Here is a 20,330-nt window from a genome sequence, read left to right on the forward strand (position 1 = left end):
GATTTTTATGTCGTCATTGTCAACGGGAATAGTACCAGAAGACTGGAGGATAGCGAATGTGGTCCCCTTGTTCAAGAAGGGGAGTAGGGACAGCCCGAATAACTATAGGCCAGTGAGTCTCACTTCTGTTGTGAGCAAAGTCTTAGAGAGAATTGTAAGGGATAAGATTTATGAACATCTGGATAGGAATAATGTGATCAAGGATAGTCAGCATGGTTTTGTGAAGGGCAGGTCGTGCCTCACAAACCTTATTGAGTTCTTTGAGAAGGTGACTACGGAGGTGGATGAGGGTAAAGCAGTAGATGTGGTGTATATGGATTTTAGCAAGGCGTTCGATAAGGTACCCCATGGTAGGCTAATGCAAAAACTACGGAGGTATGGCATTGAGGGTGCATTAGAGGTTTGGATTAGGAATTGGCTGGCTGGAAGGAGACAGAGGGTAGTAGTTGATGGACTAGGTTCATCTTGGAGTGCAGTTACTAGCAGTGTACCACAGGGATCTGTTTTGGGACCGTTGCTGTTTGTCATCTTTATAAATGATCTAGAGGAGGGGCTTGAAAGCTGGGTGAGCAAGTTTGCGGATGACACAAAGGTCGGTCGAGTTGTGGACAGTGAAGAAGGATGTGGCAGGTTACAACGGGATATAGATAGGTTGCAGATCTGGGCAGAAAGGTGGCAGATGGAATTCAATGTAGCTAAGTGTGAAGTCATTCACTTTGGTAGGAGTAACAAGAAGATGGATTACTGGGCTAATGGTAGGCTACTTGGTAGTGTGGATGAGCAGAGGGATCTTGGTGTCCATGTACACAGATCTCTGAAAGTTGCCACCCAGGTAAATAGTGCTGTGAGGAAGGCATATGGTGTACTGGGCTTTATTGGTAGAGGAATTGAGTTCCGGAGTCCTGAGGTCATGTTGCAGTTCTATAAGACTCTGGTGCGGCCTCATCTGGAGTATTGTGTGCAGTTTTGGTCGCCATACTATAGGAAGGATGTGGAGGCATTGGAACGAGTGCAGAGGAGGTTTACCAGGATGTTGCCTGGCATGGTAGGAAGATCGTATGAGGAAAGGCTGAGGCACTTGGGCCTGTTCTCATTGGAGAAAAGAAGGTTTAGGGGAGATTTGATAGAGGTGTATAAGATGATTAGGGGTTTAGATAGGGTAGACACTGAGAACCTTTTACCGCTAATGGAGTCAGCTGTTACTAGGGGACACAGCTTTAAATTAAGGGGTGGTAGGTATAGGACAAATGTTAGGGGTAGATTCTTTACACAGCGGGTTGTGAGTTCATGGAATGCCCTGCCAGTAGCAGTGGTGAACTCTCCGTCTTTATGGTCATTTAAGCAGGCATTGGATAGGCACATGGAAGTTATTGGGCTAGTGTAGGTTAGGTAGGATTTGGTCGGCGCAACATCGAGGGCCGAAGGGCCTGTACTGCGCTGTATTTTTTCTATGTTCTATGTTCTATAATTTATTTCAAGCTTGCCTAATAAAGATAATCTGTATTCCATTGTGGACTCCTGCACATATACACTCTGAGACGATTAATTACAGACCTGGAGGTATTCCAGAACTGAAGGCCTAGTCATTCCCATATTCAATGACACCAGTTCCTCATCACTCCTCCCACCTGATGGGTCATTTCTTCCTGACCTCCTCCCATTTGTCTCAGTGGCAGCCCTGCTCTTCAAGCAGGAAGTGGCCTGGAATCTTGGCCAAAGAATATGAATTATTGACATTATAAATCATGGAGTCATACAACATGGCAACAGACCTTACGGCCGAACTCGTCAGTGCCAATCAGGTTTCCTAAACTGAATTAGTCCCATTTGCCTCCATTTGGCTCGAATATCTCTAAAGTTTTATGTCCGTGTGCCTTTCCAATGTCTTTTAAGTGTTGCAAGTGTACCTGCCTTTACCACTTCCTTTGGCAGCTTGTTCCATATATGCACCACTCTCTGTGTGAAAAAGTTGCCATCAGGTCCCTTTTGAAACTTTCCCCTCTCACCTTAAACTTATGCCCTCTCATTTTGGACTCTTCTACTCTGGGACAAAGCCCTTGTGTATTCACCTTATCCATGCCCCTCGTGATTCTATAAACCCATATAAGGTCTCCCCTCAGCCTCTTAATGGTCCAGGGCAAAATGTCCGAGCCTATTCAGCCTCTCCTCACAATTCAAACCTTCCAGTCTCGGTAACTTCCTTATAAATCTTTTTCACACCCTTTCCAGTTTAGTAACATCCTTCCTGTAGCAAGGTGACCAGAACTGTATGCAGTACTCTGAGTGTGGCCTTACCAATGTGTTGTACAGCTGTAACATATTGTCCCAACTTCTGTACTTAGTGCTCTGACTGATGAAGGCAAGATGTGGAAGTGCCAGTGTTGGACTGGGATAGACAAAGTTAAAAATCACACAACATCAAGTTACAGTGCAGCAGGTTTATTCGGAAATGCAAGCTTTCAGAGCGCTGCTCCTTCGTCGGGTAGCCCTGAGCTACTGGACAAAGAGCAGCTCTCTGAAAGCTTGTAATTCCAAATATAACTATTGGACTATAACTTGGTGTTGTGTGATTTTTAACTGATGAAGGCAAGCATGCCAAATGCCTCCTTCACCAACTTGTCGACTTATGATGCCACATGTGAACTAGATACGTGGTTTGACAACACTCCACAGGCCCTTTCCATTAATTGTGTAAATCCTGCCCTCGTTTGTCCTACCAAAATGCAACACCTCGCACTTATCTGGATTAACCTCCAGCTGCCATTGCTCGGCCCAGTTAATCAAGATCCCGTTGTATTCTTGGATAACTTTCTTCACTGTCTACTATACTAACAATTTTGGTGTCATCAGCAAACTTACTAACCATGTCTCCTATATTCTCATCCAAATCATTGAACAACAGTGGACCCAACACCAATTCTTGCAGCAGACCACTGGTCACAGGCCTCCAGTCTGAAAAACAACCCTCTACCACTATCCTTTGCCTCCTACCGTCAAGAAAAATTTGTATCTGATTGTCTAGCTCTCCCTGGATCCCATGTAATCTAACCCTACTAATCAGTCTACCATGCAGGACCTTGTTGAAGGCCTTGCTAAAGTCCATGTAGACAATGTGTACTGCTCTGCCTTCATCATCTTCTTGGTCACCTCTTCAAAAAACTCAATCATATTTGTGCAAAACTATTTTCCATAAATAAAGCCATGCTGACTATCCTTAACCAGTCCTTGCCTTTCCAAATGCATGTAGATCCCATCACTTAAAACCCCTCCAACAACTTGTCCAAATCTGACATTAGTCTCACTGGCCTGTAGTTCCCTGGCTTTTCCTTTCAGTGTTTCTAAAATAACGGCACAGCATTAGCCACCCTCCAGTCTTCTGGACCTGACCCGTGGCTATAGACGATACAAATATCTCCATCACGGTCCATGCATTTTTTTCCCTCGCTTCCCACAATGTCCTGGGATACACTTGATCAGGTCCCAGGGATTTATTTACCTTTATTTTTTAACACTTCCAGCATTTACTCTTTTGTAAAACGGGCTGTTTTCAAATCATCACTGTTTACTTCCCTGAGTTCCCGAGCTTCAATGTTTTTTTCCATCAACTTTCTCCTTCATCTGATGGAGGAGCTGCACTCCAAAAGCTTCAAATTAAAAATAAATCTGTTGGACCATAACCTGGAGTCGTGTGACTTCTGATTTTGTCCACCCCAGTTCAACACCGGCATCTATGCCTCATTTCTCCATGGTAAATACAGATGAGATATATTCATTCAAGTTCTCGCCCATCTCCTATATTTCCCCACACATAGATGGCATCATTGATCTTTCAGGAACATTATTCTCTCCCAAGTAACCATTTTTCGCTTAATATACTTGTAGAATCTCTTCGGAGTCTCCTTTACCCTATCTGCCAAAGCTATCTCATGCTCTGTTTCCCTCAAGTGTAGTCCTACACCCCCTATACTCCATGAAGGATTCACTTGATCCCAGCTATCTATACCTGACATAAGCTTCCTTCCTGTGAGGCAGCAATAGAAATTATGTGGATAAACTTAACACAGAAATGGGCACTTTACCTTGTACTCCAGCCAAGTGTGAAGAAAGCACTTGTCACCACATTGCCCGATAGAAACAGAAGTCTTCACATGGGGCAAACATGAGAGAGGAATTGGGATTCTAGTGAGTCCTACTTAGCCAATGATTGCTGTATGGAAGTATCCAGGGCATGTAGAGAATTCAGATTGACAGGCTACCCACCAATAATTGTTCTTCTGACATTGAGTCTGGCTTCCAGAAGACAGTCGGTTCTGCTATAACGTGCTTTTCTTCAACACAAATTGGCGAAACGTGATTGAAGAATTTAGGCCATTATTTGTAGAATGCGAACTTTCCTTACCTGTATTGGCTATAACAAGATTCCAGTCCCATTGGTTTAAATGGTGCTGCTATTAAGTAATTTTTTTGTAACTCCGAATCACAGGGAAATGGAACTATCACGTAACATCAAACAGATTGAACGGGTCAGAGTGATTTGCACTTTGTGCACCCTTCTTCTGGGTCCTGAATTCAGCAGTGGGCTGCCCAAACCAGAAAGGGCTTTTGCTCGAAACATCAATTTTCTTGTTCCTCGGATGCTGCCTGACCTGCTGTGCTTTTCCAGCACCACTCTAGTCTAAACTCTGGTTTCCAGCATCTGCAGTCTTCACTTCTTCCCAAACCAGAAAGTCAGTCTGTTCTGGTCTTGAATCGGGGGAAGGGTTTGGGGTGCCTTCATCAATAGCCTCCTTTCAAGATTCATTCCCCATAATAGTATCTCCATCTACAGACCCCCTATCCGTCCTCCCAGGTGGTCACTTCCCTCCTCACCCTCAGACCTTGACATATCCCTGGCACTGTATCTGGGAACTGTTTGTGGTCCTTGTCCTGCCCAATGCAGCTTATGGTGCTGCTGGGACAATTCAACCAACAGCCAATCAGTTTTCTTTGCAGCTCTCTGAAATGCTGAAATTGCCTCTCCAGCCACCGGCTGCAGCGCACCCAGTATCAGCAGGAATGGATTTGCCAATGACTCTACAGGTGGTACCCAAGGGAACTCTACCACCTGAAACATTCTCCATGAATTAGAATGAGACTTCATTTAAAGTCAAAGGAGAATAGGGAGTTCCATGCAAGCATACCTTCTTCACTTTGTGCTACCAAAATACAGATTAAGTGATTTTTAGTCTGTTTTGCTGATTTAATCTTGGCTGTTTTATCAGAGCTTCTTGCATGCAATTAGCTACATATTTGCACACTAAACTGTGACTGCTGCATTGAGCTATGAGATTTCTCAGGGTACAATAAGCCTCCCTGTCTACTCCATCCAGTTCTCAATTAGTGAAGGCACCGTGTGACTCAAGAGCATACGGCAAGAAAACCTTTCCTAAGGTCCATGTACTGTGCTGAGCTAACTGATCTTAACCAGATCAGCAACTCTGTACTTAGGCACAGTGCCCCAGGGGTGGAAGACAGATATCAATTACGTTTTCCATTCCCCAATACTTACATTTTTTTGATATTCTCTCTCATGCTGAAGGAGAATAATCACTTTGTACTAAAGAATGTCAAACCCTTCCCTATCATGTCTCAGCAACTTTGGGAGAGGAGGAAGAACATCAAGGATTAAAAACATTCCATTTCAGTAAAAAGAAATCTGGGAAGAACACTGGCAACCTGCATTTTTGATGATTTGAAGATGCCGGTGTTGGACTGGGGTGTACAAAGTTAAAAATCACACAACACCAGGTTATAGTCCAACAGGTTGAATTGGAATCACACTAGCTTTTGGAGTGCCACTCCTTCATCAATTAGTGAAGGCACTGTGTGACTCAAGAGCATACAGCAAGAAAACCTTTCCTAAGGTCCATGTACTATGCTGAGCTAACTGACCTTAACCAGATCAGCAACTCTGCACTTAGGCACAGTGCCCCCAGGGATGGCCCCCACGGTGCCTTCACTATCACCTGATGAAGGAGCAGCACTCCAAAAGCCAATGTGCTTCCAATTAAACCTGTTGGACTATAACCTGGTATTGTGTGATTTTTAACTTTGCATTTTTGATGGATTCTTAAACAAAGGCTGCTGTGTTTGGTTTTAAGGAGACTTCAATTTTTGTTGACTTGTGTCCTTAAAACAAATAGGTTATAAAATCATTAGTTTCCCTGGTAATAGAGGAAGTGTATTTTGTTTCTAACCTGTGATATAGCTGACTTGGGAGTACTTGCCAGATGATAGCTAAATGTGAGCTTTACTCTGCACCTTCCCCACAATGAACTGAATCTGTATGATGCTGACATTGGTGGCATGTTTAAAACTTGCTTAATTCCCCAGCACTAACAGCAGTTATTCCTAACAAGCATTACAAATTTATTTTTAAAATTAATAATCGAAGAAGTAGGACAACAATTCATGCTCATGTTGTCACTTTTCACTGACTAACAGGAACACGCCTGGAACATGAAGGTTACATATGAAAACGATCTGCTTCTTGTTGAGAAACGGGAGCTTCTACAACAGTTGAGTGAGCAAGAGGACGCTGTGCGGAACAACAATTCAGTTGTCTGCAACGTAAAGCACAGGTACCTGCATTTCAAATGTACCTTGTGAAAGTTGAGTTTTCTGCATGTGTGAGAGGGGGTAAAATTGCAAACAGGAGCCTTGAAAGCTGGCAAGCTGTGGAGTAATGTAGGATGGGACCTGGTTAACTGGCTGGATCACCATCGTTCTGTTTTAAAGTCATTGAAAATTTCCACCAGAGATGGGATTGCACACTTTTCACATACAACTTGTCCATACAGACATTATCGGTGGGACTGGTTGGGTTACATTATCATCTCAAAATCCGAATACTACTGTATAAACAGGCAAAAGTGAGGTTTGATATTATTCAAAATATCTCCTTTATTATGACATTCATATGCAGAGCTGGTCTTCTAGTTGCTTTTGAGTAATCTTTGTCTAGTGTGCAACACTGAGTTACAGGGAGCTCCCTGGCACCAAATGAGGTCTAGGTTGTTGGGTTTATTTTTATTTTTAAGAAAATACTTTAATTTGTGTGTTTGTTTTTTACTTTCACATGACTTTTCTTTCATTTCCACGTTTTGCTTCATTTGACAACTTCCTCAGGTCATTATTATGCTCAAAAACAGTAAGCTGAATTTTTGACAGAGCAGTGGCGGCCCCACCAGCAGGTCAGAAAACCAGAAGAAACCTGCCTTGACCATTTCCAGGGACCCCTTTCTAGTTATATCGCAATCAAGAATTAATTTCCAAGTATCAGAGTTCCTGGCCCTTTCAGCAGTTAGATCCTGTTTCCAAGTGCTACCAGTCAATTGCAGGATTGACTGTTGTTTGGTCACAGTAGTACCACAATGACTAGTGCTGGAACTGCACCCAACCCAGAACCACAGGTGAACATCACCCTGGGAACAAGTGAAGTGGGATCAGGGTCACAGGGTGTGGGTGACAGGGGAGAGTCAGTAAAGTGGGCTCTGCCAGGGTAAGGAGGAGAGGAGAGTTGTTTCTCCCTTGCAATTGGGGGTCATTCCGTGTCCCATTCTGTCTCGTCACAAAAGCTCCCTTTTTGAGCCTGAAGGAAGCTGCCAGTCTTGGTTTTGTTGTCCACACAAAGCAAAATGCACCTACTGCTGGTAAAATGCCAGCAGTGGTGAGAAATGGCCTTTAGTTGCACACTTAATGGTCTCAGTTGACTTTGAATGGGAAAGCCATCCTTGATATTCCCCCCTCAGAGAATTATATGGCATTAGGAAACCAGCCCACTACCAAGGGTACCATTAAATTCCAATCTATGTGCATCCAATCAATTAGCATGATTAAGTAAATAATCACTTTGTTGATGAGATAATTATTCAGGAAGATATATGCAAGGGGCCACATATGTCAGAAATGGTTTGTTGATTCACAGGACGATATCCAAAGCAGAACTGCAAATATTAAATAAAGGTAGGTAGAGAAGCAGGTGCACGCACAGAAAGTATTAAAATTTCATACTTTTATACAACGTTCTTTTCCCTATATGGGTGGATCTCCCTGCCCCTTGAAGCCTTTGTACACAATTAGCAATTTGAAGCTAAGGGTTTAATATTCATATTCTATTTACTATTTACTAAATACTCATTTAGTTTTTATCTTCACACTACAATGAGAGAAGATCTTTTGCCTCTTAAAATGTTCCCAAAGTCTGTCCCTTTGGTTACACTAGCCTGACTTCCCTTGAAAACATATTCTGTGTTTACTTTATCTATACTAATGATTTTCTTATACAGCCACCAACTCCATTCTAGAACCTGAGTTTGTCAATTATTATTTCCTAGCTCACACCTTCCAATCTTTGGCTCATTCCTTCTCCTTTACCCTGACTTCTAATGCAGCAAATTTCAGGAGACCTATTGCAACTGGTTCAACCCTTTGGTGTTAAAGCTAACACCTGTAATTGTTCATTTGATCAAAGGATTGGCAGACATTTTTAAAAACATATAATTTGTTTACACGTGGAACAGTTAACGCAAGTACGGTAATGCATATCCCAAAATTTACAAATATTTGACAAGTCTTCGCCAAGCAACTTAAATGATTTTCATTTGTATAGTGCTTTTAACATTGTGAAATATTCCAAGACACTTCACAGGTGTGCTTGCAAACAAAATTTGACTCCACAATGCACGAGAACTAATAATTAAAGCTATGGTCAAAAGAAAAAAAACTATGGTAATTTTACAGGCTGTCTTAAAGGAGGAAAGAGAGTTTGAGGAGAAAGGAGGTTAGGCAGGGAATTCTGGAGCTTGGGGGTCCAGTTATTCAAAGCACAATCTGATCGATGCTTTCATGTATGTAAAAGAATCATCTTTGTGACTTTTTATGTTGAGTAGTGTGAAACTTGTTAAGTTCTAAAATCCCAGTTAATTAGGATTTGACCCATCAGAACCTTTTGAGTTTTCAAAATAAATAAACGAACAATTTAACTTTCCTGTAAAGGTATCTTTACTCTAAAGATACTACTGCAGTCTATGTAACATCATTATGTAGGAAATAAATCCCCTAGTTGCGGCACCTCCAATTCACAAATCCCCTAGTTGGTAGGCTTTTCATATTTTAATTTTCCTTTTACCCCTCCCCACTAGATCTCCTGTCTCTGGTGCCTGCCCATCTCAGCTGTTGTCAGCAACAAGAACTGTTAACGACCAAGGCCAGTGGAAATCCCAAAAATCAGCATCCAGGTCAGTCCTTGATGTCACCTGGGAGGCATTTTAAGTCAGGATATTGCCCACTTTCACTGCTGGAGTAGGAATGATGAGTTAGTACCAAGATGTTTGCTGTCAGCGAGGAAAAATTGATAAAGTTCGAAATAAAGAATAAGAAGCTTGAGGATTGCAAGCAGCTTGTTTGTTGAGAATGCACTGCTAAATGTAAACGTATTCATGCAACTTTAGGAGGCTGTGGATTATCCAGTGAATAACTGAGGCCAGCTGATGAGAAACAACAATGACTTGTACTTATGTAGCACCTCTAATGTTTAGACTCTCCCGAGCACTTCAGAGCAGGATTATTAAACCAAGAAAAGCATTGAGCCACATAAGAAGTTATTAGATTATTATTTAGTTAAAAACCTGACCAAAGGAAAAGATTTTGCGAAGTATCTTAAAGAAGGAGGTGGAGAGGCGTAGTTGAGGAAATTCCAGAATGTAGGGTCTGGACAACTGATGGGGCAGAAAATCATAACAATGTCACTATCCTCAGGGTTGGGTGAGAAATTAGATACTTTTTTGCTCTCATTTGCTGTCTGGTGGAACTTTGCTAAGTTAGCTTCTTAACAAATAAACTAATCTTTAAGTTCAAGGTCTACATTGCCGGTCATTACCCAATACAAAAATGATGAGTTAGGTCATGAAGTAGTGATTAGCAATACTATTTAGATTTTTAAAAACTAGTCCGTTGGATTTCTGTAGTGAAAGCCAAGTGCTGCAGGTGCTGGTGGTCAGAAATAAGAACAGAAAGAGCTTGAGAAGCTCAGCAGGTCTGACTGTATCTATGGAGTTAACATTTCAAGTCCAATATGATTTTTCTTAAGAATTCCAGCAACATGGTCTGAAAAAGACTCATACTGAACTTGAAACATTTTCTCTGTTTCTGCTTCAGAAGTGCTGCCAGACATGCTGACTTCCTCCAGCATTTTCTGTTTTTATTTTGGAATTCTGTGGTCTTTTGAAAGTAATTATGTAGTTTCATGGACAATGTGATATTTTCCTTTCAACAAACATGGCAGGTAAGATTAAAGCAACATCTTTACACTTCAGAAAGAACAAGATAAATGTTAAGGACAATTGTTATAATCCCAGCTGATGGTTCTATTGGACAAGTCAGATCTCAGAGTAAAACCCACCTTAATTAAGTTTTATTTTTAATTTGCGAAAATTTGTAAAAAGTGAAAGTAAATGCAGTCAAAGTTCTGTTAGCCTGCTGCACCAGCTCAAGTACAATGAAGTAGACCCAAGACCTCTATCCTTCTATGTTTTATTTTTGCTATTGGGTTACCATGATGATCTCAATGAGGATATTCACAAGAAGCTGCCAATGTACTTTATCAAAAGAACATAAAAGTTTATTATTCACGAAAGGGAAAAAAAAAGCTATACTTAAGACAATTTAGAAAGCTTGTATAAACAGCAAGCAATTGTCATTCTGACTAATATGATCCCTGGTCTGTGCCAAATTAGCTGATTCAAGCCATAATATCAGTAGGAATGATTATCCTCAGCTTTGATTGGCTGGGCAAAGGATAAATACTGACTATAAGATGGAGGAGCAGAAGTAGGTCATTCAACCCATCAAGTCTGCTCTGCCATTTAGTGGGATCATGACCTGATAATCATTAACTCCACTTTCCTGCCTTTTCCCCATAACCCTTAATTATAATACTGATTAAAAAGCTGCCTAACTCACCCCCCTCTACAGCCCTCTTAGGTAAAGAATTCTACTGATTCACTGCCTTCTGAAAGAAAAAAATCTTCTTCATCTCTGTCTTAAATGTGTGACCTCTTTTATATTGTGATTATGCCCTTTGGTCCCAGACTCTCCTGCAAAGGGAGACAAACTATCTGTATCTACCCTGTCAAGTCCCCTGAGAGGGGTATAGTAAGTTGGGGATGAACTTCACTGGGGCAAAGGTAGAAAACTGGTAGGGTCCCGATCCACCTCCTTGCTGACTAATTAATTCCCACTTCACCCATGTAACAATATTCACCTCAGGGCATTAAATTCTGTCCAACATTATCAGAGTGGAACATGACCAAACTATACAGTGGATTGAGACTGTAGTTAGTGGCAGCAGCAGTGATTGAGCAATTGCTCTCTGATGACATCTGCATCTTGTTGAGTTCTTGCTGGAACGGGCAGCATTTATTGTGCATCCCTAATTTCCCCTTGAACTGAGTGTCTTACTGGGCCATGTCAGAAGGTAGTCAAGAGTCAGTAACATTACGGTAGGTCTGGAGTTGCATGTAGGCCAGACCAGGTGAGGAGGGCCAACATTCTTCCCTAAAGGACCTTGGTTTACCAGGTGAGTTTTTATAGCAGTCAATTATAATGTTATGGTTGCCATCATTTTTATATTCCAGATAGTATTAACTGAATTTAAATGAAACCATCTGCTGTGGTGGGATTTGGACCCATGTCCCAATAGCATGAGTCTGGCCCTCTGATCTTTAGCCCAGTGACATTACATCCCAATTGTTTTGCTTTTTTTAGTATAAAATGAAAGAAAATGGTATGAAGAGCTCGATATTTGAGATTGAATGCTTCCAGAATAAAGGTTACTATACTGTGAAGTGTAAGCAGTGGATCCAGTCTGCTGTTGAAATGCCCAGATTCTAGCTTCTATATGTACCCCAGGGTCACACAGCTTTGTGGCAGAAACAAAAGTTAATGTTTAAGGGAGACTGGCCTGTCATCAGGCTAACATAGAGAAGCCCTAGTTGTATTCCTAATAAAGGGTCCAACTGACAAATCTAACCTCAATTCCAGACTGTAAGGCAGATTAACTGAGAGGTGGAATGGCTTCTTCATATTTGTGCCCTCTAGCTTTTTAAATTCCCTCCACCTTTTCTTTTTCAAAAAGCAAAGTATCAGCTAAGAAGACAGGCCGCACCTTGTACTTTCTCAATGTCATACAAATTGATATTTATAATTTTGCTAAATCTCAATGGTAATAGGGGATTGGGGATGATGCTTTCTGTGCACTATTAATTGATTTCTTTAAAAAAATTAAAAGATGGTGTTTCAAATCTCTACAGACCTTGGCTTCCTAGGAATATCTCCCATTTAACATGGTGAGATCCTAGTACCCAAGGAGGTTCCTCAGTTTGTGCTACATTTACTGCTGCAACCATTCTCAGCACCCTTTGCTTTGCTTTGGCAGGACAGGGGATTAACTGGAGAACCTATAACACCTTCTGCTCACTGGTCTGATCATGGGTGAAGACAAAATTGTTATGGTGCCTTTTAAAGTCAAGTAGCCTGTTAATATTCACCATTAAAGCCCAACATGAAGAATGGCGGCTTCCTTTAGAGTTGGACGCCAACAAGGAGTTAACACCATTTGAAAGTGGAAGTGGAGAGGGGAAAAACTGATAGCAGGGGAACATAAATAGAGTTCAGTCTCCATACACTGCTAACGGTGGCCAATATTGATCGATTACCTTTCACTCACATTTTAGGATTAACTACTTGGAAGAGGAGAACAAACAGCTTCAAGATGAGACTGTGAAGTTGAGTGACCGGCTTGGCTCTTTGGAGCGTTCTCTGAAAATAATTAAGACGGTAAATGGTATAAAAAGAGTTGGATAGTGCTCCATACACTATCCGACCATTTTTCTTTGCTTGTTTTCCTTTCCCATTCTGACAAGGCCTGTGGGCTGCATTGCTCAAAGGTTTTCACTTAAACTAAATATTAAGAGCCCTCCAGTGCCAGTAAAACTGTTCCCAGTAAGAGTCAGCGCCTCGAGGGAGGGAAGAGCCCACATTTTTTTCACGTGTAACTAAAAACAAATGTCATTCAAGTGATTTCAACCACAAGTTGCAAACAGCCACACCTTTCTATCTTTTTATTGTCTTTGACACAGAGTGATACCTGTTCTCACAGAAAATGGCAGAGTAGCCATTTTTAATTTAAAGGGCAGTGCTGATTAGGAAATTAACTGCCCAAATAGAGTTTTTCTTTTGGAAAATCTGCAGTTAATTATAGAACTCATGCCCAAAAGTATCGTTTTCACTACTACAACAATGTAATGAAATAACAGCTGGGCACTAAAGCATCAGAAAATTATCCCTGAGATTTTATACAATGCATGGCATTAAACTGTGTGTCCAATAATTGACTAAATATTGCAGCTATAGATCTACCATATGTTAAATCCTTTTGTCAACTGAATTATTACCCTGTCTAATTGAAATATGGTATATGCCCTGATGTATTAGATAGATTTGTCACTATCATACATTTATTTGCCAAGTATGTGTCCAGAAACTATAGTTGTTACTAAGGTGTATGAGTAATAACTGAAAAATTTGCAGCTGAATTTTTGATGTAATATTCCTTTGACTATGAAAATTATCCAAGAGTACTATTAAGGTGTAACTTCAAACAACAGTTTAAATTGTAACTTAGGGTTGAAATACTGTTGGCGAGAACCATTTGTATTGATCAGATAAAGATCAAGATTGGTAAACTATACTGATGTAAAAATGATTCCTCCTCTCATTTATCTCTCCACACTTCAGGCACTCTGCCTGTATTCCTGATGAAGGGCTTTTGCCCAAACGGCGATTCTCCTGCTCCTCGGATGCTGCCTGACCTGCTGTGCTTTTCCAGCAACACACACACACACACACATTCAAGTCGACACAAAGCCAAGGTTCAGAAAGGCAAATTTAGGCTAGGTGTTCAATTTTTTTAAACATAGTGCGTGATTATCAACTGAAACATAGTTAATAAGAGGAGTTCTGAAGGCATTGTTTTAATTTAAGAAATGGTTTGATGCTGTACTGAAGATTGATAGGCTTTGTACTGTGAACCAAATGGCTGCCTTCATCTGCATCTAGCATATATACACTGTGCTGCCTTCACTCATGTGGTCACTATCTTTATGTTTTGTGTCTCTGTTCTTTCTATTAGGATCCTTCAAAGTCACAGCATCCTGAGAATTTGTCCGTGTCCTTTCCCCAGGATGTTTGCAGGCTTCCTTACAATGACACCTCTTTAAAGAGTGGTACCTTCATGTCTTCAACACGGTATTGCAATTACTGTAAATGAAAACTGTTTGTTTGTTTTTTTGCAGTTCTTCAGTTTTTAAAGCCAGCACTTAAAAGCTGCACAAGTCCCACTGAACCTTGTGTTTGGTCCCTGGTCATCCATTCATTGAGTTACCTGATTCGGGCCAAGGAGAAGGAGGAATGCTAAAATTGGCCTCAGTATCCTGAGGAAAAATATAATCAGGTTTCCTAGTCCTAATTAGTGTCTAACAACCTGAGCTGGGTCATGTTTGCCTGTAAGGATGGTAGGGAAGGATAAGATCTTGTTGTTGCAGTCCACCATGTTGAAGTATATTAGTGACATTCATTTCTAAGGTTCAGCCTCAAAACTATGGGTGACTTACTGGATAGCATTCCACTGATGAGCTATAGTTAAAATGCCATATCTAGCAACAGCAGCTGTTAGGCCAGAAGAATCCCATCCGAGTATCTGTTCTTCTTTATAAATCTAGAAAATGGACTGGCTATTCAGCCATACAGGGCATCAAAATTGAGCATCTTCCCATTATGTGCGCGTAAAGGATTATGTGTACTTTCTAGCTGGGAGTTACTGAAAATCATTTATGGACTAGTCTGGTATTGAATTTTCCCCTTTCAAGTTGCAATAAAATTCATATTAACTTCCCAACTGATTCCCTAACTGATATTAGCTAATTGAGTACAGAACGAGCGTCGAACCTGGCATTTTCATGCAGAGTTAAGCAATCTGACTTTGATAAGCAAGCATTGCAAAAAGAACAATAGTTATGAACAAGACTATATGTTGTCTACTGCAGCCGCTTCCCAATTAGAAATGGAAGCTGCTCAGCTGCTAATAAGAAGAATATGTAATACTGCCACAGCCTCTAATGAGTCACAATGACCTGGAAATTGGGCAGATTTCACTGAGCTACAAACACTCTTCCTGCTTTGAATTTTATACTGAGATATACCCTGAACCTTTTCTCCCTTAGCCTCTGTATTGGGCAGCTCCTCGTCCTCAGTGATTTCAGTCTCAATTTCAGTTTTGCTTTGCTATTTCTCAAACGAAATCTGTAATCTCCTCCATAAATCTCTCCTTCCGTATAAATTCTTCTATCCATATTAATGTTCACTTTTGCCCACATATTTGTTATTTATTAATGTCTGCCTTTATGGCATTTACCAGTAATAAAGTCATCAATGATCATTTCCTTGTAATAGACTCATTTGAAATTCTCATTCTTTCATGGCCATATTTCTCTCTCTGACCACATTTGCAGGATTTTACAATCCTCTAATTCTGGCCTCTTGCACCCCTCTCCTTTTAGACAATTGGTGGCTGTGCCTTCAATGTAGATGACTTGTGCTGCAGAGTTCCCTCCATAACCAGCTCCAAATCTATGTCCTCCTCTCTTAAGTCAACAATAGCTCAGTTGGTAGCAGTGTCATCTCTGAGTCACAAAGTTCCTGATGATTCCCTCCAAGGCTTGAGCGCAAAATTCCATACTGACACTTCTATACAGTATCAAGGGACTGCCATGCAGTCAGAGGTGCTGTCTTTCATATGAGATCTTAAACAGAGGCCTCATCTACATCTGCTCAGGTGATTGCGAAAGATCAAATGGGATTATTTTGAAGATGAGCAGGGGAATTATTGCTAGCCAATATTTATTCCTTAATTAACATTTCAAAACAGATTATCTGGTTTTTTTTCACGTTGCTGTTTGTCTGAGTTTGCTGTGTACAAAATGGCCACTGTTTTTCCAACATTACAGCAGTAGCTATACTTCAAAAGTAATTAATTGTCTTTAAAGTGCTTTGAGATATCCAGTGGTTGGGAAACATAACACATAAATTCACATCTTCCTTCTTTTCTTTAAATGACACTTCAGACTCTGTATTCTTGACCAAACGTTTAGTCGATCCTCCTAAAGCGTCCTTCTTTACTTTTGCATCCATTTTTATTTGATTAGATCTCTGTGAAGCACCATGCAACAATTTTTTTCCTACAATAAAGGTGCTATGTCAATGCAAGTAGTAGGTGTTGTTTTTGTTGTAATTACCAGATTCTTCTTCTCTTCCAGTGAAACACCGTCACCAAATGATCATAGCAATTTCGGTTCTTTGGAAAGCATTCGGCGTACCAAAACACTGGAGAGTTCTGATGGCACAAAATCTACATTTCCAACACTGTCACTTCATTCAGATGTGGGCTACTTAAACTTGACAAGCTCCCCACGGTACAGGGACCAGGAGGAATTCTGCAGTCTAGCCAGTGATGAGGTGTGATCAGGCCATGAAGAGACAGCAGTAGATCGAATACAATTTTAAGTGGATCCTGATTATACATCCTAAGCAAATTTGCCAACTGGATCAGCCACGAGGTGTTTCTATCTGGAGTTAAACTAATGCTGGCAATGGGGCCAGGTACATATTGACTCAACCTTCAGCAAGCTGTTGTCTTTGTCACATTGCCTAACAAGAATATTAACACATCTTTCTCTGGATGAGTAGTGCTAGATTGGTTAAAATACCTGACTTAACGCTGGTCTGGCTATTGCACTTACAAGCATACAGGTACTGGTGTCATACCAGTATTACAAAGATCAAGGGTGCAGGCTGGGTGTACAAAACCTCGATTGTTCTATGTTCTAAAGACTGCAGGGCTCTCCCAGTTTTAAAATGAGCTTTGGCACTGCTATCCAATTTGTATGAGAACAAATAACTCACCTGTATGAGTAATTGGTTTGCCCACAGTGTAGTTTGAATCTGTTACTTATGCTGAATGTTGTCATGGAGCTTTGCAGTTGTACTTGTAAAATAATTATATTGCAGTAAATTTGCACAGTTTGGGAAAACCATAAGGAAACAGCATTGGGACGCCAGATTGTAAAGCAGTGTTTTGACTACTTTCTGAATCTGATGCCTTCTTATACTGTATTTGTTCCAAATTACTTTCACTAGATATTCTGAACTGTAACATAAGCAGAATGCAGATTATTTCTGCCAGGCATCTGCCTTGATGCCTTGTCAGCAAAGGCCCCAGGTGCAATGGACCATCACCCAAGATTCAGTCCCAAGGACTGCATAATCTCAGTATTTCAAAGCTAGGATTGCCTTCCACATCAGCAGACAGGAGAAGGACAAAAATGAACCAGTATGCCTCTTCTGATCCCAATTGCAAATGAGTCAGGCCAGAAGGAAGCCCCTCACAATCAAAATGTCTGTGACACTTACCATGGAACTGTACCAGTGCTAAATGGCTGTTTTGAGAGGTATAAAAGTGTGTCCACACCCAAACTAGTCTGTACCTTCTTTAGAAGTGGGAGAACAGGAGTAAGCAAGGAGTCCTATCAGAAGCATTCTTCTTGCTGATCTCTTGAGAAAGGCAGATACTTTTTAACTAAAACCCAAATTACAAACATTTGAAAACATGAAAATAGAAAAGTAGTACCAGAAATCCAAACAGCAAACAGTCGATTACACAATAGTGGTTTCCTCTGTGTTTACTCTGCCTCTGCTGCATTGCAGTTAAAATGCAATTGCTGCTTCTGGGCTAGCTGGTGCATCAACCTGTCAGTACAGGTGGGTAGCAACTGCAGGTTAACAACTCCTTTGGAGAATAAGTTCTCAATTTAGGCTTTGCCACAGAGTGAGGGCAGGAAAAGAGGGGCAATGGAGTTTTGATGTTTCCGCAGAAGGTCATGAGGGAATGTCTTGAGAGTCACCCCAGATGACTCCCTGTTAGGTATCCTAACTGTCAGGCCGAGGGAAGAGCGGAAAGGCCCAAATACAGGTCACCTCCAAGGGATTTGTGCTTGAGGGAAACCTTGAGAGTGAGGAAAAATGTAATTAAAATAAATGGTCCAAAACAATGTGAGATTGGAACTCTATTGATTTAGTAAATGGGAGAATAAACTGGGCATTAATGCAATTCAACAGTTAAGAATCCAGTTATGTCAAGAATCTCAGTGAGTATCTGCCTTATTACCTCATGGGCAAGGCCACAGTCACTTAAATAGAAAAATTCAGTCCCAAAGATCAACCTAGCTTTTCTTCCCATTTTTGCTTCTTCCTCTAAACTGGAGATAGTTTTTTTTAATGAATTAGAATTAAATATTACGGTTTCAGGAGAAATCTTTGCTCAGCTAGTAAACACTATAATGGGCATACTTAAATCTGATGACATTTAACATAATTACAAACTCTTAAGAAGTTTGAGAGAATTAATTCACAGAATTAAGTTTGAAAGATGCAAGATTAATAGATTCAACTTCTTCATCATGGAGATGAGTATATGAAGCAGACTGCTCAAGGAGATTGTGGGGACAAAGTATTGGAATGAATCAAAAGGGTATTGAATAAATATTTGGCAAAGAAATAGACTCAGAGTGCAAATAGAGTCATAGAGTCAGAGAGATGTACAGCATGGAAACAGACCCTTTGGTCCAACCTGTCCATGCCGACCAGATATCCCAACCCAATCTAGTCCCACCTGCCAGCACCCGGCCCATATCCCTCCAAACTCTTCCAATTCATATAACCATCCAAATGCCTCTTATATGTTGCAATTGTAACAGTCTCCACCACATCCTCTGGCAGCTCATTCCATACACATACCACCCTCTGCGTGAAAAAGTTGCCCCTTAGGTCTCTTTTATATCTTCCCCTTCTCATCCTAAACCCATGCCCTCTAGTTCTGGATTCCCCGACTCCAGGGAAAAGACTTTGTCTATTTATCCTATCCATGCCCCTCATAATTTTGTAAACTTCTATAAGGCCACCCCTTAGCCTCCGACACTCCAGGGAAAACAGTCCCAGCCTATTCAGCCTCTCCCTATAGCTCAAGTCCTCCAACCCTGGCAACATCCTTGTAAATCTTTTCTGAACCCTCTCAAGTTTCACAACATCTTTCCGATAGGAAGGAGACCAGAATTGTGCGCAATATTCCAACTGTGGCCTAACCAATGTCCTGTACAGCTGCAACATAACCTCCCAACTCCTGTACTCAATAAATGGTGCCTACTGTTTTACAAGCTTTGGATAAACAAGGTGTGGAGTATTATAAGCTCTCAAGAACCTTGTAGATTCCTATTCCTATTAAAAGCTGATTAAACAGAGGGAGGGTGAATAGAAGTACTATTTTTTCCAAATCCCTACTCATTCCATGTATAATTAAACCTGATTGGATGAACCTGGCTGGGGTCCAGTTTGAAAAGGTGAAATTATCTCATGCTAGAGAAGCTTCAATTCAAGTTACAGAAGTAGTATCAAAGCATAAAATAATTGACGGTCCAAGATTGTCGGAACAAAACAAACATTAGCATGATTCCCATGTTACAAAAAGGTGCTGAAACATAATTTGTTCCCAAACTATATTCAAGTTTACATAGTTCTTAAAGCTAACTTTTACATGGAAGCATGTTAGATTATGACCAGTTATTTAGGTAAAAACAAGGGCTGCACATGCTGGAAACCAGAGTCTAGATTAGAGTGGTGCTGGAAAGCACAGCAGGTCAAGCAGCATCCGAGGACCAGGAAAATCGACGTTTCGGGCAAAAGCCCTTCATCAGGAATAGAGGCAGGGTGCCTGCAGAGTGGAGAGATAAATGAGGTGGGGGTGGGGAGAAAGTAGCGAAGAGTACAATAGGTGAATGGGGGTGGAGATGGAGGTGATAGGTCAGAGAGGCGGGTGGAGTGGATAGGTGGAAAGGAAGATAGGCAGGTAGGACAGGTCATGAGGGCTGTTTAGCTGGAAGGCTGGAGCTGGGATGAGGTGGGGAAAGGGGAAATGAGGAAACTGGTGCAATCCATGTTGATGCCACGGGGTTGAAGTGTTCCGAGGCGGAAGATGAGGTTCTCCCTCCAGGCGTCAGGTGGTGAGGGAGCGGCGGTGGAGGAGGCCCAGGACCTACATGCCCTCAACAGAGTGGGAGGGGGAGTTGAAATGTTGGGCCACAGGGCAGTGGGGTTGATTTGTGCAGGTGTCCCAGAGATGTTCC

The 20,330-nt window shown here is 41.2% G+C and overlaps 1 protein-coding gene across 5 annotated transcripts in view; it reads left to right on the forward strand.

Annotated features, from left to right (window-relative positions):
* Positions 1 to 19,927, forward strand: part of ccdc30 (coiled-coil domain containing 30) — a 156,511-nt gene extending 136,584 nt beyond the window's left edge. For all 5 annotated transcript variants that reach the window (XM_060852015.1, XM_060852018.1, XM_060852019.1 and 2 more), the window contains 4 exons: positions 6,484 to 6,620; positions 12,774 to 12,876; positions 14,231 to 14,346; positions 16,413 to 19,927. In XM_060852015.1, coding sequence (XP_060707998.1) covers positions 6,484 to 6,620; positions 12,774 to 12,876; positions 14,231 to 14,346; positions 16,413 to 16,617 — 561 coding nt within the window. In that variant the 3' untranslated portion in view covers positions 16,618 to 19,927. The remainder of the gene's footprint in view (positions 1 to 6,483; positions 6,621 to 12,773; positions 12,877 to 14,230; positions 14,347 to 16,412) is intronic.
* Positions 19,928 to 20,330: the final 403 nt, after the last annotated feature.

This window comes from Hemiscyllium ocellatum, chromosome 37, assembly GCF_020745735.1.
Source record: "Hemiscyllium ocellatum isolate sHemOce1 chromosome 37, sHemOce1.pat.X.cur, whole genome shotgun sequence".
Classification (NCBI taxonomy): Eukaryota; Metazoa; Chordata; class Chondrichthyes; order Orectolobiformes; family Hemiscylliidae; genus Hemiscyllium; species Hemiscyllium ocellatum.